This window comes from Sinocyclocheilus grahami, unplaced genomic scaffold, assembly GCF_001515645.1.
Source record: "Sinocyclocheilus grahami isolate Dianchi unplaced genomic scaffold, SAMN03320097.WGS_v1.1 scaffold560.1, whole genome shotgun sequence".
Taxonomy (NCBI): domain Eukaryota; kingdom Metazoa; phylum Chordata; class Actinopteri; order Cypriniformes; family Cyprinidae; genus Sinocyclocheilus; species Sinocyclocheilus grahami.
Window position 1 is genome coordinate 264,480 of NW_015505739.1, and position 24,701 is coordinate 289,180.

Consider the following 24,701-nt stretch of genomic DNA (forward strand, 5'->3'; position numbering starts at 1 on the left):
AAAAAAAAAAAAAATATATATATATATATATATATATATATATATATATATATATATATATACATACATACATACACACTTCTGTTTAAAAGATCGGGGTCACTAAAGCAAAGATGCATTAAATTGATCAAAAGCTCCAGTAAATAAATAAACAGAATAAAATAATTTTTTGACAGTTAAAGCAGGATATGAAGCAGCACAACTGTTTTTAACATTGATAACAAATCTTTCTGAGCAGCAATTCAGTATATTAGAATGATTTCTGAAAGATCATGTGACACTGAAGACTGGAGGAATGATGCTGCTTTGCATCACATGAATAAATTAAATTTTAAATACAGTAGTCAACATTCGATGTGGATCAAAAAAGTTAACCAAAGTTGTCCTAAGACAAGAACGCATTTTGGTTTTAAGACAACTTTGATGAAAGGTTTTGATCCAATTCAAATGTTGACAAGTGTATATTCAAATTGAAAACAGATATTTTAAATTGCAATACTATTTAACAATATTGTTGTTTTACTGTAAAAAAAAAATGCAGCCTTCAAGAGCATAAGAACAACTTTTGAACAGTACCGAGATGCTTAAAGAGAGTCTTATTCAATAATGTTCGCAATTAGGGATGCACGATATTGGATTTTTGCCGATATCCGATATGCCGATATTTTTCAGCTCATTTTGGCAGATAGCCGATGCCGATACCGATGTCAGTTTGTTTGGAAGTTTCAAATTATTTGTATAACTATTTTTTATTTTGTTATTTAAATTATTTTGGTTAGTTTTTAACAAGAACTTATTTGTTAGAATTAAAAAAACAATAATGAAGTTCTTTTATAATGACAGTACAATGAAGATTTGAAAATAAATTAACTATATTCAATCGCTGCTTTTTTTTCAGAAAGATGCAGTGGTAACCTTAACATCTTATTTTAAGATTTAACATTTGTAAATGGTCTAAAGCAAAAGAGGTGTAAAAACTCTGAACATTTTTTAGAGCTCATAATTTGTTTAAAAATATGTAACATATTACACATTCATTAATAAATCAGCATACATAGTTATTTAATTTAAGTTTCATGTTTGTAATATTTTTTGTGTTCATGTAAGCTATAGTTTCTGACCTTTAAATCAATACATACTCATGATTTTATGGCATCAATTACTGCTTTATTTAATCAGAAACACAGTCTAATTATTATTTGTGTATTTTGCTTCATTTTAATAGAAGTAGGCCAACAGTGCACCCTACAGAATTAAAACTCCTTACGGAGCAGGCATTAGGACCCCGGGGAGGCTACCGTTGCTGCCGCTGCACGTGGTATTACTGTTGACTCTATCGCACTCCTAACGCGTCATTCTATACCTGCATTCTCAGTTTAAATGCAGCGATCCAAAACAGTAAATCTAATCATCATTCAGGCAAAACTTTGCCTTAAGAATGAGCCACACCGTTGACATGATCTAATCGCTAGCACACCCTGAGCACATGTGAGTTAATGTATTCCTCTTATCGGCAAAACATATCAGCATAATTTTTCATATCGGGCAGATGCCGATATTTACATTTAAATTCATTATCGGACGATTCCGATTTTGGTCCGATAATATTGTGCATCTCTATTTGCAATGCATCATGGGAGTTGGAGTTTCGGAGTAGTTGTTTGGTATTCAGCTTCAGTGATTGATTGAATTCAAGGTGTTGCCCACTTCAGGATTGTGGGTAGTGCAGATTAAATTCCAACATATTATCATTACTTAACTTAAGCAAATCAGTCTGATCCATCAACACAGGACAATATAAAAATGTCAAATATGCAGAAACATTTACGAATACACATCTTTCATGTACCATCACACCCAATTTCCATTTAGAAACAACTTTGTCATCCCATTTTTCATGCAACAGTGAAAGAACTAGGTGTAATATTTCTTCCATCCACACTTCCACTTTTCCTCTCGTTCACCCCCTTCCCTTTTACTTATTTCCTTATAATCACTATCACTTTTCCCTCCTTCCACCCACCAACTGTGCAGCATGTCAGGCCCACTCTGCCTCCTCTTTCCAACTCTCTCCGCTAAGCTTTAACTGAAACCATCTGCTTGGAATACCAGACTGATGAAGGTCTTGGTTGGGGGAGTTGCCCTCGCTCACACCCCCCTTCGCTCACAATCAGATTTTATTAGCGTACACTCCAGCACTTAGTGTTCTGGTTTTAAGAGCACTGATGGCTCTTAATGTGAAATAAAACCCTGGTCTCCACGTGAGGGGCCACACATGATCCAGAGGGGACCTGCTGTAGTCGAGGGGGTGGAGGGTGTGCGGAGCCCTGCTATCAATCAGCCAAAGAGCCCTTATCACCCTGAAGAGAGATGGATGACCCCCACACCCCTCCAGCCCACAGGGGGTTAACCTTGGCCCACCGGTTGGGGGCTTTAACTTGGTCTAACACTGATACCACACAGCCTAGAGGGGGCAAGTGGGTATTAGCAGGACATATGATAAGTGCATGCACGCATATTTGTATTCTTAAAGTGCACATGACGAGACGGTATTAGTTTGACATACAACAAGCATGAACTCTATAACATGCACAGAAAAACAGGCCTATATTTCATCATGGTCGGCTTTACTTTTGACCTGTGAGCAGCTGTGATTTCTTGTTGGACCAACACGAAGTGCATTGCATTGTTTTCTCAAGCATTTTCCACATTGTAGAGGGCTAGTGTTTAGGCCGAGTCCTTGTGTACCGAGGTATACATTTCCCTATGGGTGTGAATGGCAAACATTCATGCTGGTGTAGGTCAATATGACAAATTGTTGAATGCATTGTTCTTTCATCCCTCATAACCAGTGTCGTTACTGTTAACTATATCTATTTTAAAAGTTTTTATTAATTATAAAAAAAGCTGAAATTAAATCTAAATATGAGAAAAATATTCAAACACGAATGAGAAATGTTACCTTGGCAACTGAAATAAAAATACTAAAACTAATACTGCAATTAAAAATATTAATATATATGTTAAAGCAAAATAGAAATATATATTTTTTAAAATCGAACTGAATAAAAAGGGCAAAAGTAAATAAAATGACTAAAACAAATGAAAATGAAAACTGAAAATAAAAGGTAATTCAAAATATTAATAACTACTAAAATAGTAAATAAATAATAATAAAATAATACTTGGAGGGCCTCATTTTTAATAGTAGATGAGCAGAACCACTTAAAATTATCATCTTTTTTATTTTTGAATTTATATATTATATATTTGACATTAGATAAAACTATTATATTCATGTTTAAAGATGCTGTTACATGAGTTTAATGAAACTACTATTCATAGATCACTTTTCAATACATTTAACAATTATTTGACAAATAAAATGAAAAAAAAAGTTTTTTTATAGACAGTTACATCACTATAAAAAAAATTATTGCTGCAATTAATTATCACAACTGAAAATGAAATATTAAGTAGTAATCCATTGTTTTAATTTAAAGTAAATGTTCATGCTTGACTTAAAATTATAAATTTGGTTAACTTTTTTATTTGGATATTTAAGTTAAGTTAGCTTAACAAATTTTAAGTTGTAACTAATCACAGAAGCATTTTGTACAGTGATGTAACACTGAAATATCTTCAGTTATAATAATATAACTTTGAAATTTACTTTTTATTTTTGAACACATTGATAATTGATGGATTCATTTTTATTTTAAGCGACACTACTAGTCCTCCACACATTTGTGTTCACATTACTTTGAATATGACATCATTCCTGACTAAGGTCTAAAAATTTAGGGGAGTGTCACTCTTCAAATCACACTCAATAAATGTATCGCTCTCATAGAAAAGTCTCTATAGACCGCTAACAGAGACACATCTGGAATATTCCATCAGTGAGACGGAGCCAGGTCTTTGAGAGCATACCATCACAAGAAGTAAACTGTTTGAAAACGCCCACTACACCACCAGCTAACAAATATAGACACTGAACTAACAAATCAACTCCCACAGTAATGAAGGTCCCTCTAAAGTCACTGTATCCTTATGCAGCCATCCTGGTTTTAGCCGTAATTTTTAATGTTAGATCATAGTGGTTAGTGGGTGTATTTGCTGAGCTAATGTTGATTTTAGCCAGCTCCCCTAAATTGAGCAAAACTAACACGGGGAAAAAAGTGAACAGTTAAACTGTGGTCACATTAGTGACAATTTGGCGAAATTCCGAGGGCAAGAAGGTCCATTGTGTATTGTCAATACTGTAGCAATGCATGTAGGGTCTGTGATGCAGAAAACGCGGACAGAATCGCAGAATTTGGTTATAAAAACAATTTACTGTATAATGTGGAATGTCATGGAATTTGCCAAATTTTAAATCAAATCAGCCTCTGCAGCCTCAAAATATGAACACATGAACAATCTCTTGAACTGCTCTGACTAGGGCTGGATATCGAGTTCGATACTTTTTAGGCACCGACCGAATTGCCTCGATACTATAGAGTATCGAAAAACGTCTCGTCATTCGGTACTAAATTTCGATACCTAAGGGGTTAATCTCATCAACGTCAGTGAGGTGCAGATCGATCAGTGTTTGTCATCCGCGAGAGCGATGCGAAAACGTACGGAGCAGTCTGCTCATGGTATCTTACTATAGCCTAGCCCTAATACACCGATAGGTCTGCACAGTCGGTCCGCGACTGTGACACTCAAGAGATGTGGCTCACACGTGAGGATTTAGTGTGAATGCGTCCCAGCCCCCGTAGCTGTAAGGCTACATTTACACTGGTGCACTTTTGTTTTAAAATGAAAACGATCCTCGTCATACTGGCGTTTCCACTGCGTTTCAAGTCGGCTTTCCACTATCTCCGACAAGCGACAGACCGAAAGTCATTAATTTCCAATGGAGAGTAGCGTGGGAGCTGTGTAGAGTTCCAATCATATGAAGATGTCTGTTCATACTACAAGACCGAAAGCGCGTGTTATGTGACCATTCATGCACACTGTAGCATCATGCTACATAAGACCAGGGTTTAAATTGGGCCGGGGGCCGTTAACGTTATAGACTCCAGGGCTTGACATTAACGCTTCATTAATGCCAGACAAGTAACATGATCACAGCAACCAGACGATTTCATTGCGGCTTGATTCCGTGTTTTGAACGAATCGGTTGAGTCAAAGTTTCATTAGCCCATGCATAAACATCTGATGAATCTGCCGTTTGAACGAATCGTTTGAAAAAACGACTCAATGACTCACTCATTAAACGCTCACTACTGGCACCTACTGGCGTTTTAATTTAGTTGAAAAGTATCATTTCCACCATAATTTCTTGTTTGTATATTAAAAAATATTTAAAATAATCTCATAATAATTATTTAATGCAGTTGTATTTTTCAGTGTCAATTGAATTTATTGATCAAATGTAAGAATTTGAAATGAAAGTATTAATGAGATTAGTGGGAATAGAATAAATAATTTGCACAAAAAACTAAACGCACATATACATACATATATATATATATATATAAGCTCGATACCATAGAGCCCCCCCCCCACAACAAATTTGCACTGATTTTTTGTTTGTTACATTTTGTTCCTTTGTGCAGTGGCTTTGAGTCTGTATAAACATCAACAAGCTGAAAAATAAAACCAAAGTTTTTTTTTTTAGATAATGTAATCTTGTTCAAATAGATTTCATAAAATTGGTATCGGAAAAAGTATCGTTCAGGAACCGGTATCGAAGTCAAGGTATCGGTATCAATATCGAACATTTTTGAACGATACCCAGCCCTAGCTCTGAGAGTCACTTCATGAGCATTTTACCGTTTCTTTTGAGTAAAACTATCGTCATATCATTTATAAACAGAAACCTAAATGTCTTCACAGCAACTCGTCAAAATAAAAGTTCGGTTTAACCTGAAGAAATTGTTACAAAAATATATTAGTGAATGTAATGATAGTACTACAACTAATAATACAATTATTATTAAAAAATTATTTTTCAAGGAATGGGGGGGGGGGGTATTTATAGATGCTTTTGTTTATTAAAATTTTATGAAACCATTAAAATGGAATCCAGAAAACTAATGGAAAACAGAATACAAAAATATAACCATGACAAAAAAAAATAAAAACATACTTCATAGAGCCTTAATGTTTTTTTTTTTTTTACTTTTCATAAATTGCTGTTCAGTTGTGTACGTTTAATGATTTCAATTAAGTAGACGCTTTTTGATTAATAAAATTTATTTGAACCATTAGAGACTAGAAAAATTTAAATGGAAAAAAAGTGTAATCCAGATAAATTAAAATGGGAAAAAATGGAATTTGGAAAAAAAATAAAATGGATTTCATGGGGCCCCAAGTATGAATCACAGAAGTAATTTTCAAATCAAACCATTTTCTGGCAAATTCACGTGACCAACTCGAACCTGTTGTGACACAAATTCCCAATCTTTCACACAAATTTCCATTCATGTGGCCACCCAATGTGATAAATATCTACTCCGAATCTACTTACGCACTTGTTTATGAAAAGCTGGTTTCAGGCAAAGAAAAACAACACGAGTTACTGTACCAGTCCCTGATATATATGTGTATTACTGGAAATAAGCACCACAGTCCGCTGAGAGTCTGAAATAGACTTTAAAGATCGAATAAACAACTGGTGTCTTGTCAAAAACATCCCAGAGCGGAATTAAAATGGGCGTCTCAAAGTGCCGCTTCTGTCTGAACCTGGCCGACTCCGAAGCGCCTGCTTCAGATTAATAAATTGATGAAAAAATACATTTATACACATGCTCATCCCAAAAGCTTCAAAGGCCTTCTCATTGATGTCACTGAACGTAGCGAGTGTGTGTGTGTGTGTGTGTGTGTGTGTGTGTGAGAGAGGGATGGTTGGTTTGCCAGTCCTCACGGGGGGATGAATCTCTCCTGAAGGGCCCGGCTCTTGAAAAGCCAGTGAAGGCTATAAACAGAATATGTAATGGCAGGGACGGAACAGAGGGAGGGATGATGGGCAAGCTATGGGTGGCAGAAGGGGTCGACGCCAACTCCCGCTCTCCTAAGAGAAAGGAAGGAGGAGGGAAGGCCAAGGCTGGCAGTGTTTCACACAATTCAAAAAGTACAGTGCGCACGGACACGCTCGCACGATGCACTGGTAGTTTTTGATGGGTTTAAGGAGAGTTTATGTTTGACAAGGACCTTCAACATGACTGAGAAAAGTTTCTTCAACAGAAGTTTGTTGCTTTGTATTGTGCAACATCTTTTCAAAAAACTCAACGCTTCAACGCTAAAGTAAAAATCTGTGAAGGACAGAAATGCAACCTGTTTATTGAGCTTCAATCATTATTCGAGAAACTCAAAAGTCATGGTTTACTCAATGTCCTTCCAAACCCATATTTGATGCATTCAGTATGTAAATTGATCAGTGCTTATACTGTATATGTGAATAACAGTTAATTAAATCTGTTCATCGATTTAGAAGGCTTGCTCGATTCATACAGATCTTTTTGTACTTTGTAATGTGTTAAGGTTTTGATTACGTGTACTTTCAATGGATGGACAAAAAAAGATGCAAAAATATAAAAAATATATTTATCTGTGTTTCAAAGATGAGCTTATGTCTTATGGGTTTTTGGGTGAACTATCCATTTAACACTTTACTCAATGGATTTATGAATGTAATACACAAATTTGATAAGCTTGTGTTTTATAGATGAGGCCCAAAACGTCATTAAATATTACTGAAATACGTCTTTCCACTGCTGGAATAACCAGCTTCGTAAGGCTGCAGTCTTGTATCTGGTCCAAAGTGGACCATCTAAGACCAATATTAAACCACTTCCCAGTAATTTATACTAGCGTTAGATGGTCAAACTTTCATTTAGTGCGTGGTTAAACAGTTAATGACCAACTAATGACTAGCAAAACCAGATTTTCCAAAGGGTCCAAAACAATTACACTGGACAATAAATCACGAGATTAGATGTGAAATAGGACTTTAAGAAATCACGACATATTAAACACTTAATTTTTATCCCTCACAGCCATTTATTTGCATCAGTTGAAATACTACTCTGACTAAAATTCTACTAGTTGTCTCCTCAAACATCTAATGGAAAAGCATGAACAAAAGCATGCAATTATATTCCAAGACATGTTCCTTTAGTCAAATGTCACACATTGACCGTAGGAAAGTAGATTGTTTTAAAAGGTTGGAGAAAACATGTAGAAATCAGTCAAGACTGTTTACACAGTTGTGACACCAGGATCAACAAAGAGAACATTTGGCAACTACATTTCAGGTTGCCATCAACAGATCTCTCTGTCGCTCACTGGTGAGCAAACACACACGTTTGGGGTGTAAGCATAATGTTCAGTCTGTTGAAGGTACAGTTACACACAATGTACAGGCAGAAGACAAAGAAACTGTTCATCATTTACTCACCCTCAAATCAGTCCAAACCTAAGCCCTCTCTTATTGAATAATAAAAGCAGATGTTTAGAAGAATGTTCACGCTGCTCTTTTCCATTACAGTGAATGGTGACCAGGGGCTGCACAAGTCCAAAAATGTCAAAAATCACCATTCATAGTACATATGACATGTGTTGTATTCCAAGTCTACTAATTACTTTTACTGTTTTCTCTGTTATTTTTGGCGCTCGAAAGCATCCGTCCCCATTCACTTTCAATGTATAGAGCAGATCTGCTAAAATTCCGGTGTCTTGAATACACACTAACTGTTTACTCACACAAGAAATGGACATTAAAAAAAACCACACACGCGCACACCAACGATAGCACGATTGACTCAACTGTGTCTCAAAGATTTGAAGTGCTAAGAGCTGCTGGCAGAGTGAGAACACCTGAATGTGGAAAAATGCCCAGCGGAGGCCTAGAACGCCGTAAAAGACATGTGGCCTGAGCTGTGACGACATGCTCAGGCATTACAAAAGCGTGTGTTTGTGTGCGCGTGTGCCCTGTGCTATTCTTCCCCAAAAGACAAGACTAAACAGTTTAAAATGTGTTTCCACTGAGGTGTGTTTGTTTGCTGATGTGGGCGCCACAGTTACAAGGTTTGGCGAGTCACTTGGTTCCTTGTTCGGGCCCAAAACCCGACTGCGTTAAAACAACACGGGATTGTGCTCAAAGCTTTTGCGTTGGAAGGTAGAGACCGAAATCAAATGAAAAAGGAGTCTGAAAACCGATTACGATCCAAGTCTTTCAATGGCTTTTCCAGGAGAGCGAAGACTTGACCAGAAAATCATTTCAGCATGTAAATGTGCATTAAAATACAATGTTAGGAAACGCCACAAGCCTCTGAAAAACATTTAGGACTGAATCCATTCAGTGTGTTTACAACACATTATTACGCACCGTGTCAAAACCTGTCATCAACATGAAGAGAAGCATTGCTGCAGTTTGTACAGGGAACAGGTTGTAATACAGGACAATGACTGTTTATCTTTGATTATCTTTGACTGTCTATACTGACAGAACTTTGTTTTTGGCTTTTTGATGTGTTGCGAGCTGGATTTGAACTCATTTTGCCCAATTGAGCACCAAAGTTCAATATGATCCATCTTATGCGTTCAGAATCTCATACGTGACCCTGGACCACAAAACTAGTCATATGGGTCAATTTTCTGAAATTGAGATTTATACATTATCTGAAAGCTGAATACATTGATGTATGGTTTGTTAGGACAGGACAATATTTGGCTGAGAAACAACTATTTGAAAATCTGGAATCTGAGGGTGCAAAAAAAATCTAAATATTGAGAAAATCGTCTTTAAAGTTGTCCAAATGAAGTTCTTAGCAATGCATGATATTACTAATCAAAAATTACGTTTTGATATATTTACGGTAGGAAATGTACAAAATATATGCATACATGATCTTTACTTAATATCCTAATGATTTTTGGAATTTAAAAAAATCGATAATTTTGAACCATACAATGTATTTTTGGCTATTGCTACAAATATACCCGTGCTACTTATGACTGGTTTTGTGGTTCAGGGTCACATATTTGCAACTAAAGAAGGATTGACACTTTTCTAATGCCACACTAGAAACTGTAATGGACACATGAAAGTGCATTTAAATAATCATAAGATTCACAACGTAGATAAATGTTATTTAAACACATTTTGCTCAAATAAGCACCAAAGTTCTCATATCTTTACAATCTGTCTCATACTTGCAATTTTTAAAATTAGGAAGGATTTTGACACTTTTCTAACGCCTCACATTTTTAGGAAGCCACATATAAGTGTACTTAATTTTCACAATGTGGCTAAATTTTACTTCGCCAACAAAAGCATTGTGCATATACTCAACATATCCATTTCCAACACCCCTAGCAGACGATTCCTCGAGCCAGGCTTGAGCATTCATCTCAGTGACAAGCATTGAGAAGAGCAGAGCTGGTTGGCCGCCACACTCGATCCTTAAAAACAGTCCCACTGGATTATTGAGGAATGTCAGCTCGGAGCAGGCCCTAAATCAATTATGAGAAATCTGCACGCCTGTGTTTCCCCACATCTTTCCCTTCTGTCACTTCATACCTCGGTTTCTTTCTATCTTCCACTTATTTATGTCCTCTTCTCAGCTCTTTTTCACTGTTTGCTTTTCCTTTTTTACTAATGCCGTCTTTTTCACAATGCTTTTCCAAAGTTATCTGGACTGTTGCCCTCACCGCTACATGAATAGAAATGTAAAATGTCAAAAAAGAAGTTTGAGGTCTGAACTGCTCAATGGCTAATCTTGTGGATCTGACTATCAGGCCTCAAAACACTTAAAGAAAATTTGTTTTTGGTGGGGGTGGAATTTTTTTTCTTTCTTTTGACGGATTTATTTCATTAATACGTGATGAAGGCCTTAAGCATTCACAATTGCATTCAAGGTTAGTTATCTGAATTAAAGTGTAGGTCTCATACTCATACACATACACACACACACACACACTACCCACCTACAGATGCAACAGCATTCAGACTGATATTTAAATGCCCCAAAGGAGCGACGTGCAAAATTACACATTTCAAAACTGACTAGTCAGTTACCGTGTTTACATAAGAAATGTTCTTATGCTCAAAAACAGCTGGTGGAAACACATTCTGAATGGAATTGTGAGCTTGTTGTTAAAGTTTATAGATTATTAAACATTAATCAATATTTTTTAGGTTATTAAAACTTTTTAATATTTAGCTTTTAAATAGAAATAAATAGAAAGCAAGGGAATCCATCTAAAAGACTAGTTGATCATTGCGACAGTTTCCATCCCAAAGCACATCATACACTAAATATATTACAACAACAACAGCACCCAACAACAATAACCTCATTAATCACAATGTCACGTGTGCATGCCTATATGCGTGTTACTGTCACTAAAGAATGTTAAGAAATTCTAAGGATTAAGCAACGGTCTTTGTTTGCACTTCTTAACTAAAGCCACAGGTATTCAAAACTCCACATTCCCTTTGGCAAACCTTTCCTTCCTACAACTATAAATATTACATGAAATCTATGAATTCAGAGGAGCTTTTCAATTCCACCTCAGGGATATCAGAGCAACAGCACAAGAAACGTACATATTAGTTTAGAAGCGACATGATTACAAGTTTACTCTATTTGCGACTGCTTCAGGCTTTACTTTGGCATTCAAGGCCTGCCTTAGCAAGCATTGTGTATTCTCAGATTCCTGTAATATGATTTGTGCGCTTTATGGTAGTAACCAAACAGACGGTTTGGTTAGAAAAGCGTCTGCTAAGAAAATAAATATAAAACTAATCTATGCAGCGAACCTGAGAATGATTTCATTGCATTTTCAGTGGTACAAATATGTAGTGCACCATATAAAAGCAAGAGACCAAAATACGTCTGACTTAAATTTTTTTTTCTGTATAAGAAAAGAAAAATTGCCATGGGGGGGGGGGGGGCTTTTTTTTTTATCCCATTTTCTGGGGGGGGGGGGGGGACCTTTTCTTCTGACTCAATTTTTCATCCCATGGTAGAAGTTTAATGGCTTTCATTCTGACAAAGAACATTCTCTGAAGTCTTTTATATTCCTCAGATTCTCTACTTTACAAAACATATTGAACCGGTTGAATACCTTTTAGAATGACATTGTCAAATTACTCAAATAATAATCCTAATAATAAAAAAAGAGGATACAGCACAGACTCATGCTTTTCCCTGGCAAACATACTCTACATTTGTGCATTTGTTTGAGCGTAACACAGAAGATCATTCAGATTCTGACGGGTTCCTCCGCTTTGTTTGGAAACTTCCTTATGTGATTTTGTCAGCTGTGACTGAGGCTGTCTGAGCGAGAGCTTAAGATTAGTGTGTAAACATCTGAAGTATGCCAACCACTCATTGTCTGACGCTCGGCTCGCTCTAGAGGTGCTGATTGACAGGCTAAGCTCATCTGCCTCAATGACCTCCCATTTGACTCGGTCCGGGGCTAGACCTGATCTGCTTTTCAGTCGGAGATATCTCTTACTCTGGGATGATCTGATTTCTAGAACTTTCAGATAAAACACGAGCGCCAATCTGCTCGGGGTCTGGAGGTTATGAACTCCTGCGATTTGAATACTGTGAGGAATAATAAGAGTTAGATGCCTCTTTTTCAAAACAGGATGAGTCTTGCGTGGATATTTGTCTCACATCTGGATGCATTGGGTTATGGGGTCATTTTCTTTTGTCACCAAATCTTTTGACGGTCCCCAATCAGCTAAACGAATTAAAATGACTTCTAATCCTTATCCTGAATGCCACCATCTGAATATTTGCTAGTAAGCCCATATTAGCCTTTGGCTCCTTAATGCGCATTATGCTAGAGTTAACAGAGGGCTTCTGTGCTCGTGAGATGTGCCTGACATTGGATTAATTCACTATTTGAGTCTGTGATGGAATGATTTTTGCGAAAAATCGTTAAGGAAAGTTTGCTCATTGCAGGTACAGCCCGAGGCGATTTTAAGGGTGGGATGTTCCTTCAGGATAATTTAAGCGATAGGCTCGTCACACAACAACACTCTATAGTGTTGAGGAACAATGAGGAACAAAAGAGGATCTGGGTACCACAACTACTATGCAACTAAGAAGCAGCCATTAGGCTAATGAGGGCCTATGGAGATCCCAATGAAGCCATCAGCATTCACTCAGAATGACAATGTAAGACTAACGCCTCAGGAACTAAATGGAAGAGATTGGAAGGAGGGAGCACTCGTACGGACGAGTGAAAAGAAACGGAGAGGCCAAGTAAAACTTGCGCGAGTGTCTAGAGGGAGGAGGCGGGGGGAGAAAACGCAACTTTTCGCTCAAACGCTTGGCCGGGTCCAATCAAATCACATTGCGATTCAGTGTAAAGAAGGAGGATTTGAGCTCGGGAATAAACAATGGCTGTAAAACGTGTTGATTTGGGGAGATGGCTCACGGTTTAGCCAAAAAACACTCCCGGTTGAGGCTTTCAAAGACCCAACCGTTCATTCTCTTTTTCTGCAGAGCGCTGACGCATAACACCGCGGCAAAGCCATACATGAATGCCTGCTGAGTTCTTTGCAAATTGGGTTGAAAAGACCCAATGCTGGGGCTAAAAGGGCAGTCAACATTTCCCAGACACGGACACAAAACTCAAACACATCTATAGGGAGAGAACAGGCAAACTCTGCAGCCCTCGGACACCCAGAGAGAATTTCACTGTGACAGACCTCTTCGCTCGGCCAGACTAATCTTATTTTAAAGAAGGCTAAACAAGCAGCCTGAAACTGCTTAATTACAGCCCAGTGGCAGACAGCACCGAATTACATTCACTAGGTATTAGATCAATTAGCCAACCATTTCACAGACAAACATGAGGAATCTTCAGCGTATTTAGACCCCGAAGTGTGGGGCCAAAACACCATAAAGTACTTCAGATGCAAGATTTTGGCAAATCTGATCCAGTAAATGGTGGCGATAACTAGACATGATCTCCTACGCAACAAATAAATGAATAGAAATCTGTCAAATACAAGACAAACAGCTGAAGTACACAATTAAAACCAATTAAACAGTTTAATAGCCTCAAACATGAACTAATGCTAAAATGACATCAGCAATCCACTTCCACATGCATATTCCTTAAATAACTTCAAATTACAAAAACTGACTGGTGGTGAACTGCTAAATCTTAAGCACTAAAACTCTTTTTTTATGCTCTTTTTTAATGCTCTCATCTAGCTGAATGATCATGACTGCAGATACTGAAGGCGACACGACCTTACAATATTCAAAATAGTGGTTGATAAGTGCGGATTTTCAAATGGAATCTTTATAAGGAAACATGTTGGTTTCATTCCGTACGAGGGCCATTATAAACTCTCACATGATGTTTCTCGCTGCCTCTTAAAAACTCCAGAGATGTACCGAGGCACACAGTGTGTTCAATGGCACTCACCGTTCTTGCGCTTGGAGACAAGGCGCCGCTGGACAAGTAAGGATTGGTCAGATCTGGGATCATTAGAAACGGGTAGCCTGGATAATGGGGGCTCTTAAAAAACCCTCCATCTTGCTGTCTTCTCAAAGCTTGACAGTGGAGAGACAAATGATTAGGGATCAATGTGTGGACACAAAAGTTAAGTAAAGAACACGTATGGCAAGCTGTTTCAACGTTTATTCATATTACTGATATTTTTACTTGTACTGATACGTTTCTAGTATTTTTTATATATATTTGTTTGTAATCCACTATTGGTTAGTAAAAAATATATATATATTTTTTTAATATCACTAGTAACTATTCATTAAACACTAGTACCCATTAATAGCAAGTAACTTTTCTGAATTGCTACCGGCAACAAACTGCACAATTTTCCTTTTGAAAATGTCTATTCTATAATTCTATGTAAACTTGTGGTTCAGATATCATCTGTTCACTTCCTACTAGTATATATATATATATATATATATATATATTCTAATGGTTTCTGCTACCAAGTTTAGTTTTGCTAGTAAGTGTAAATGACATAGTAGATTTTTTTTTAATCTAAATAATAGCATCTATTCCAGAACTTATTAGATATTAATACCTATTTTTTTATTACATTAATATCTATCACATTTTAACAACTGTTATCTCACAAATTTCAGTTGCTTTATTTGCTTTATTACCTCATAGTTTAAATAAAACGAATATACATTACATTAGAAAACGCATACATTTTTTTACTATTGTTATACACAATAATACATAGTAACTAGAAGTAGGTTACTGAAATAGATACTTAACTATTAGAGCAGTTACACTATTTTTTAAAAAGCACTGTTATATAATGAATAGCTATGAGTGACATTGAAAAAGATACTACTAGTAACAAAAACAGAAACTAGTTTTTCATGAATAATTGCTAAATCGGCGTGCCATAGCAGAAGCTTGCTCGTACCTTCAGTGAAATACTCTCGGGCTTTCTCATAACTTTCAAGATCAGCTCTTGGTTGAGGGCGCCTCTCGGTTTGCTGAAGGAAAGAGTGAGGAACGGAGAAAAACAAAGCGAAAAAGTTATTTTTTCCGACGGCAACGACCACATCCATGCGTCTGTCAACACGCGGTGGTGTCTGACTTACCTCAGAATCGGATGAACTGCTGTTATTTTCCGACTCGTTCACTAGAGAAGACTTCACGTCGTCCAGATCTCTTTCGGCAGACACGTTTTCGGAGATTTTCTCCTCTTGTTCGCCCTCATCTTTGAATGAGATCAATTCATCGTTGGCCCCCAACTCATCCCCTCCACCTCCGTTAAGCTGTGGCATGTTCTCGAGCGTCTCGCGAGGTTTGAGTATCGATACTTTCGATACTCGCGATATATCGATACTTTGGATGTGGAGTCGGAAATATGCAAGTGCTAATTATGAGTTCAGAACACTTGAATAATCAAGTAAAGTTGATTTACAAGTGGGAATTTCATAAGTGTAGATTATACCCAAGTTGTAGAGTTGTGGCTTTGTAAGGGGCGTGTCAGTGCGACCCATGGCGGCAACAACAAAATTGAATGGTATGCTTTTGCAATGTTTTTTTTTGTCGTGCTGTATTTCAGTAAATATAGGGCATTACGTACTAAAGAAGTTTTAGTTAACAAGTGTAAAATTAATCACTCACATCTCACGCTTTTCTTTATGCAAAATACATTTTTTGTTAATATGTTTTGTGCAAAATTAAAGTTTTGTTAGGGTGCATACATGTTTACCTTTTCCGGCAAACGTTTGCGGGCAAAATCCCATCATTTCAATCGGAATCCACAATTTTGGGAATTTTTTCTAAAGGTGAAACATTTAACCAAGTAGATTTCGCAACAGGTTCAAGTTGAAGAGTTCAGAAATATGCACTTTGAAAGTGACTCACATTATTGGCAATACATAATGGATGATAATGTGACTACACCTTTTGATAGCACGCAGAGAAAAATTAAATGATATAAAAAATATATAAATTAAAACAAAATGTAATACAAATGAAACTTATTTTTTAATTTTGTGATGCCAGAGAAAACTACGGAGCCCCACACATGACACGCAGGGTAAAAAATTATATATTGTAATATATAACACAATTTACAAATATGTTCCCTTGTTGTTTTAAATCTTGGCCATGTTGTACTAATTTATTCCCTCCTGACACTGTTGGTTTAACTAAAACGAGTGAACAAATTAGCAAATCGTGGCCACGAATAAACATGTTGTGGGACAGAATTCTTAATTCGTGGCATTGCATATATTTTTTTTCAGTGTATATATACTGTACATTATTGTTTCTCCTCTATGCCCCGCCTTTCTGAAACGCGTTGATTTTTACAAAGCTCATCGGTCTGGAAAGCGAGGTGTGCTGTGATTGGCCAGCTATCCAGTGCGTTGTGATTGGCCGAATACCTCAAGCGTGCGATGGAAATGTTACGCCCCTTACCATATTGTGATGCAGTGTCCTGGCGCGATGAGATAAAAACAATAAAACCCATTATAAACGAGCCATTTGTTGCATCCAGTGGGGACATACAGTAATTACGGATTATAATGACTTATGCTGTCTTTTTACACGTTGCGTTGCATCGTGCCGCATAAACATAAAACCATGTCTGCATTTGTGATCGGAGAAATGACAAACAACAAGCGCTACTCTACACTGCTCAAAACTCGCGTTCGAATCATCAGTGGCAAATCCTTTAAATATAAAAAACATACTTACAGTCTGAGAGTCAGAAGCGCCAGACTGTCCTTGCAAAGTTGGAAACAGCCCCACTTTATAGAAACAGCCTCTGTGCCACAGACACATTGTAGGCTACTCTGCAGATTCAGGAAACAGTCCTCCATAAAATGTGCTGCACACTTCTGAATATTTGGGTTGAAGTGTTCTGGAACAGTGTTGTAAATACAACTTAACCACTGATTTCTAGTCGTGTCCTCTTTTGGAAGACCAAACAAAGTAGTTTCGCTTTCACAACGAAACACACAGCGTCTTCACAACATGGCGGCGGCAGCAACAATACTACAGCGAGAATAAAAGTTACGCCTTCTTTCTTTGCGTGAACATTTGGGCGGTGTTATGCAAATCTTCCCACATCGTGACGTAGATATGTGGGGAGCCGTTTTAGGGGGGCGTGGTTGACTCTTAACTTTTATAGAGAATATCTATTTGGATTTGAGACTTTAGTCTTTGCAACTTTATGGATCTTATCTATTCACGAACAGCTTGTAACACTCCAAAGAGAGAGGAAAATTTGAAATTGCATCATATGACGGGAATTGACAGAAAGCAAATTGGAAAAGAGAAGGGGATGGAATCAGGAAAGGACAAAAAGTTTGGACTCGAATTTAGGTTGCCCTAAATGAGTCGCTACACCGTAAAAAAAATTTTTTTTCAAAGTTATATATAAAACAAAGATCACTGGAGTACCTTTTACAAGAAAATACTATTTCAGTCAATCTACTGAGTTTAAATGTGTTCCTTGCTGTTTCTTTGTAAATATTTATGAAAATTACTAGCAATTTCTGAGTGAAAATTGCTTCAAAGTAATTTTTTTCAGTGTACATGTTGGAGCGTTGCCCAAAAAGCTTGTTGAGGAGAGGAGTGCTATTACTTTTCTAACCCATCTGATTTATGAGTTTTTTTGGGGAAAAAATTCCCACAAACTTACATTGAAGGAGGCATGTTTGTTTTCTTCTTCTTTTTTTTGGATGATGGTCAATAGCCGTAGCTCCTAATAAAAGTGAGTTTTTGTTCACTTGTCATGGTCCATTGATATTTGGGCAATTTGCTTTCCCAGACTGTCAGTTCATGTGTCACTGGTAGCCCCCCCATCACCACAGATCACAAAAGAACAACTAGGGCGTAACCGTCAATGAAGGAGCCAGACAGCAACGTTCACTCCCATCCAAACACTTAACCAAGCTTCAGCAGCCCATGCAGAATCTGCACCTGCAGGATTCTCTGGAAAGATCTACATATTTCTATATCATTGCTTATCATTTATAACATTTATAACATCTCATGCATATTTGCATTGCATTTGCATGTTTGCTTAATAAATATTTTGGCTAATTTGATTATGCTTTCAACCACCAATATGAGTCTAATAGTCTCAGAGCCATTTCAATTTTCTCCAAAATAAAGAAGAAAAAAAGAAATCCTTAATAATATACAATAATTGAAAGCATTTTAGTCATTTTATTAAGACTTATGAAGTCATGCTTCATGCTGATTTGATTGCTAAAATGCTAAAAAAAGAGAATTCTTTTCCATGGCTGAACACAGACGGGCTCTTATGCAGCACTATTCGTGGTTTTATTTGTTTGTTTTTCGTAGTCGACTTTAATGCTCCCTGTCTGTGAGGGTGTGATAATAGGAGTCTGAATAAGCCTCTAATGACATGGTGTTGTCGTAATTGCTGGTTACTGCTGTGTGGGGCAGTGTGTGCATGTGAGAGAGTATGGAGTAGGAAGGTAGGGCTTGTTGTAGGGATAATAGGTCTGTTAGTGAAGGCTTTACCCTCGTCGCTGATGAAATCCCCTCTCAGAACAGAGTGATCCCCAAACCTCCCACTGAGAGACGGCCCGAGGGCCACTCACACACACACACACACACACACACACACACACACAGGTACACAAAGTTATGACTTTTTTCGGTTTGATATGTGATTTTTAAGCTCAGTTTGAATGCTATTACTACTACTACTACTACTACTATATAATAAAAACTGTCAGAAAACTGAAGAGTTAATAATTAGCTTTATGGCAACTCAAGTTAATTGCACTTTAATATGTTGGGTTATAACTATAAACACAACATGGCTGAAAGGTTAATTTTACGTTATAAAATTATTAGAAAGTGAATTAAATGTTTACTATACATTATGGTAACAGGGTTTACAGTTTACGTTTAAATGTAAAGTCGTGTGGTAAAGTTCATGAAAATACAACACGCCTCTCTTAGAAAGTAAAAAAAAACAGTGAGTAGATTTTCATTGATTTGTTTATAAAAACAAAAAGTCTGCATTGACACTCAATTTGGTGCGAGTCACATATGTATTTGAGGAGCACAAGATTTGTTCAGTTTTGCAGAATCACTCACTTTGATTTGCTGGGCATGAACATGATTCCCACATACGAAAACAGAAAGACACAATAATAAAAGTTAATTCTTGTAATTAAAGAACTTACTGTGTTATGCAAGCACACCTACGGTGACTCACTGTACATTCAGCTCCACAATACAAATACAAAGATGATATGTCACAATACGCGTGTGAAGTCAAGCACATTCTCAGTTACAGGCTCCTCCTCTGAGCTGCTTTTTATGAAAGTAAATCTGCTTAAGAGCCATGATGGGAACTCTCCCGTGCGGTTTTAAGAAGCTAAAAATGGAGAATAAGCTGGCATAAGAATCCGCCTTCCCAAAGAATGCAGCGACGCCGCTTAGTTTGGACTAACTGTTGCAAATGAGCACTGGAGGGTGCGTCTGAGTGCAAGCACACAAACATGTGTCAGTGCTTGTGTATTTTATTGTGTTCTTGTTGTATTTGCTCCTTCCAGTGTTTATATCCGCACAGTCATGTAGATCTGGGCTTCAGGTGCACGGCTCATCTCTGTTCTCTCTCTCTGCTGATGGGGTGTTTGTTGAGGTGATTACTCCGTATGGGTCATTAGTTCTTGAAGCGTAATGCTTCTTTAGCAAATCCAGAGTGTTCTGTGTGTCCAGGCCCATCACCGGACTGCTTAACTCAGCCGCAGCTTGAAGACAAAGCTTCGGCCCACCAGGTTCACTTATTAGACCGAGAGAATGAAAGGAGGTCTCTGATGAATGATTCATGTTGTTTGATTCCACACGAGGTGGTTTTGTTTTTATTGTACACTCTTAAAAATAAAGGTGCTTCACGATGCCATAGAAGAACCTTTTTGTCTAAATGGTTCCATAAAGAACCTTTAACATCTGAAGAACCTTTCTGTTTCACAAAAGGTTCTTTGTGGCGAAAGAAGGTTCTTCAGATTACAAAAAGGTAAGAAAGAGATGGTTCTTTAAAGAACCTTTGACTGAATGGTTCTTTGTGGAACCAAAAATGGTTCTTCTATGGCATCGCTGTGAAGAACCTTTTGAAGCACCTTTATTTTTAAGAGTGTAGTTTTAACAATGCTATATTTAAGTACCCAGCTCAATGGAATAATGTTCATTTTGGTCAAGATCTATGAAATATTAAATATAAAATAAATAAAAAAACTTTAAAAATACAATTCAGAAATACACTTCTGTTCAGATGTTTGGGTCAGTGTTTTTTTTCTTTCAAAAGGATGGATTAAACGGTGACAGTAAAGACACTAATAATGTTACAAAAGATTTCTATTCCAAATAAATGCTGTTCTTTTGAACTTTCTGTAAAAAAAAAAATTATCATGGTTTCTACAAATATATTAAGCAGCTGTTTTCAATATTGCCATCACAGGAATAAATGGCAATTTAAAATATATTGAAATAGACAACAGATATTTTAAATTGTAATAATATTTCACAGTATCACTGTTTAGACAGCCTTCATGAGCAAACAATATTTAAGAAATATTACTGAACCAAAACTGTTAAATAGTGGCGTATAATGACTTCAATACACTATTTTCTATGATTAAAATATTTTACTTTCTGAATTAATATTAATTTAACATCATTTCTTTTGGGGGCAAAAATTAAAAATGTGGTGATACATCTGCATCTGTCCTGATGTCATAATGAGGAAAAAAACCTTGAAAAGAAAACCTTAAGAAAACCCCAAAACTAGTTTGGCAAAAATAAATACATTTAAAACAAAAACATATTGTTTTATTATTCCTTAAGAAAAAAAAAATATTTTACTTAAAAAAAGCAAAGCAGACCTTCATGGTCAATAATTATCAGATAAAACAGAAAACATATAAAAATTGTGGTACAAATTCCTCAAAAAAAAATTTTATTAATAATAATAATACTTACATGCATCTACAAGTGTATTCAAGGTGTAAGGAAAACTTTAGTGCATTTCTGGCACATACTTTTTAAACTAGATTATTCAAAAATTTTTAAGATCTTGCACACTTTTATTTCTAGGTACAAGCAGTAAGCTAAATTGAAATAGACAACAGTTATTTTAAATTGTAATAATATTTCACAGTATCACTGTTTAGACAGCCTTCATGAGCAAACAATATTTAAGAAATATTACTGAACCAAAACTGTTAAATAGTGGCGTATAATGACTTCAATACACTATTTTCTATGATTAAAATATTTTACTTTCTGAATTAATATTAATTTAACATCATTTCTTTTGGGGGCAAAAATTAAAAATGTGGTGATACATCTGCATCTGTCCTGATGTCATAATGAGGAAAAAAACCTTGAAAAGAAAACCTTAAGAAAACCCCCAAACTAGTTTGGCAAAAATAAATACATTTAAAACAAAAACATATTGTTTTATTATTCCTTAAGAAAAAAAAATATTTTACTTAAAAAAAGCAAAGCAGACCTTCATGGTCAATAATTATCAGATAAAACAGAAAACATATAAAAATTGTGGTACAAATTCCTCAAATTTTTTTTTAATTAATAATAATAATACTTACATGCATCTACAAGTGTATTCAAGGTGTAAGGAAAACATGAAATCTAAATTTTTTTAAACTTTAGTGCATTTCTGGCACATACTTTTTAAACTAGATTATTCAAAAATTTTTAAGATCTTGCACACTTTTATTTCTAGGTACAAGCAGTAAGCTAAATATTATATTAATAGCTATATTTTCGGCAATAAACGACATGGGGAACATTTTCTCCTCCCTAATTATTTGCTATGCATACATTTTGGTATTAGCATTTTTTTTGCATTGACTCAACCAGCACCCAATTCTGAGTCTCGTCCCACCGGTTGAGATCCACTGCTGTAAATATTCAGTAAAAGCAGTGTTTGTGCCTCTCCAGCACGTTTCCACGTCTCTCGCATGTCACACATTCTTCCTTCCCAAATCACAGTTTATTATAGTCCTCCTTGGGAGGCAGAGAGTGACAGAGCGCATTATTAATTGAATCAATTTGAGTGTCTCTATAATCCTGTCAGTAGTTTAGCTGAATTAAACCGAGCGGAAGAGACAGAAGTAGCTCAATGCTGTTGTCAGCCATGTGTCAGCATGCTGCAGCCTGACTGACGGACCAGCAGGGCCTCTCAGGGCCTCATTAGGACACCATTCCTACCCCGTGTGTGTGTGTGTGTGTGTGTGTGTTCTTTCTTATTATGTGTATACATACATTTGTGCATGTGTGTGAGTGTCTCGATGCAATCTGGCAGGTGTGTACACTCCCACCTCTCTGCCCAAGGTGGATCGTTTGCCTGAACAATACAAGTCAGCTCCAGCTTAAGTTGCAGGCATGTGAAAACTAGCCTGTAGGGACCGTTTCCAATATCTGTTCGCACTGCTACATTTTCTGCTGAAAATCTAATACCTTTTATTGTATTCAAACCGTCAGACCAGCACACTCTGGTATTCTGTACGCGTAATCGATCAGCCTTCCATTTTTGGCACTCCCTCCAAGCGTTGTTGATCGCACAACTAGACAATATCATTTACATTAAACCGTACTCAGCAAAACCACCAGGTTTGAAAACGTAGCTACAAGTATTGTAGCTAGAGACTCGATCTGCGACTTTATGTTGGTATGTTTAGATAAGCATGTATATTTGCATGATCATTACATATTCGGTCCCTACTGATATCATTATCTGCACACACACACACACACACACATACATACGCACACAAGCCACACGAGGGATCCTGCAACTTATATTTTATTCAACAAATCCAATGTTTCATTTCCCCTCAGGTAGTCACTCATTCAACAGACATTGCTCTTAAATTATGAATGTCTGGTTTGTCTCTTTTACACACACACTGGCAAGAATACACACCTGCGTCATTGCCAGAGACGTACTCATAGAGAATAAATAATGCGCTGGTGTGAAGTGACAGTAGTGTGTTAAAGTGGATCCCACATACCCACTGCTGTGTGAACCGCTGGGTTTTTACCTCTAACATGAATATAGCATATTTAATCGCCTTAATGTCAACACACGGATTTCTGCAGCCTTGTTCAGAGTGAAAGCAAGAATAGGATTTTTTTTTGTTTTTTGTTTTTGCCTGTCCTACTCAAATCTGTTGCATTTTTTCGTAGTTTGAATTTAAAAAAGAAAAACACATGACATTCAGCCACGCACAATCTAATTCAAATCATTTTTGATTTGATCTGAATAGTCAAATGTGCTCAGATTTGGTTTCTGCCCTAATGAAAAACATGCACTGCTAAATTCTCATGTATTGTAAACCAAATTTGCAACTGGATCTGAACGTGGCCTATAACATTTAGCAGCGCTATTGCATTTAGCTACATGCTAAAATGTTATATTTGTACAAGAATTTACTGAGTAAATATAGTATTAAAGCTGTAAAATCAATGCAATATACCTTATGAATTGAGTAAATATAAGAAAATTCCAACACCAAATATAATGTTGTGAAAAACCAAAAACACACAAAAATAACAACATAAAACGCTGTAGTGTTGCGGGCGTCCCGAGTTTGAATCCTGACTCGAGCACCTTTCCCGATCCCTCTCTCTCTCCCACTTTGCTTCCTGTCTTCTCTACACTATTCAATCTTAATAAAGGCAAAATGCCAAAAAAACAAATCTTTAAAAATAACTCGTAATTTTTCAACGTTGACTCTCATACAGTTTGTATAAAAGCATGCTGGGAAAAGCAGATTTCCCTCTCTTTTGAATTTGATTGTTAATTGTGGCCAACCTACTCAGTTTTTAAGCTGTTTTTAAAGATGAAGCATATTTACATGGAATGAGTAGTAATTGTAGTTCTTGAAATTAATCATTATAATTTTGCTATTCTCAAATATTTTGATTGATATTTTGATCTATTGTTGAAGAACATCCTCTTTTTTTTCCTGTATTTCACTTCTGTTCTAGCTTGTTTCCTTTAGTTTTCTGGCATTATATACAACGAATATTGTTTTCTCTGTGACAAATTGTTTATAATGTTCCTCATTTGATACATTACTTTAGATGAAAGTGTCTAAATGAATAAACAATGTAAATATATATATATATATATATATATATATATATAT

General features: G+C 36.4%; 1 protein-coding gene across 1 annotated transcript in view; it reads right to left on the reverse strand.

Moving 5' to 3' along the window:
* The window catches only part of tcf7l1b (transcription factor 7 like 1b), a 65,547-nt gene extending 49,729 nt beyond the window's left edge, over nucleotides 1-15,818 (reverse strand). The window contains exons 1-3 of the mRNA XM_016239283.1: nucleotides 15,621-15,818; nucleotides 15,440-15,512; nucleotides 14,455-14,582 (exon numbers count right to left, since the gene is read on the reverse strand). Of these exons, the coding sequence (XP_016094769.1) occupies nucleotides 14,455-14,582; nucleotides 15,440-15,512; nucleotides 15,621-15,806 (387 nt within the window). The 5' untranslated portion in view covers nucleotides 15,807-15,818. The remainder of the gene's footprint in view (nucleotides 1-14,454; nucleotides 14,583-15,439; nucleotides 15,513-15,620) is intronic.
* Between the last annotated feature and the right edge of the window lie 8,883 nt (nucleotides 15,819-24,701).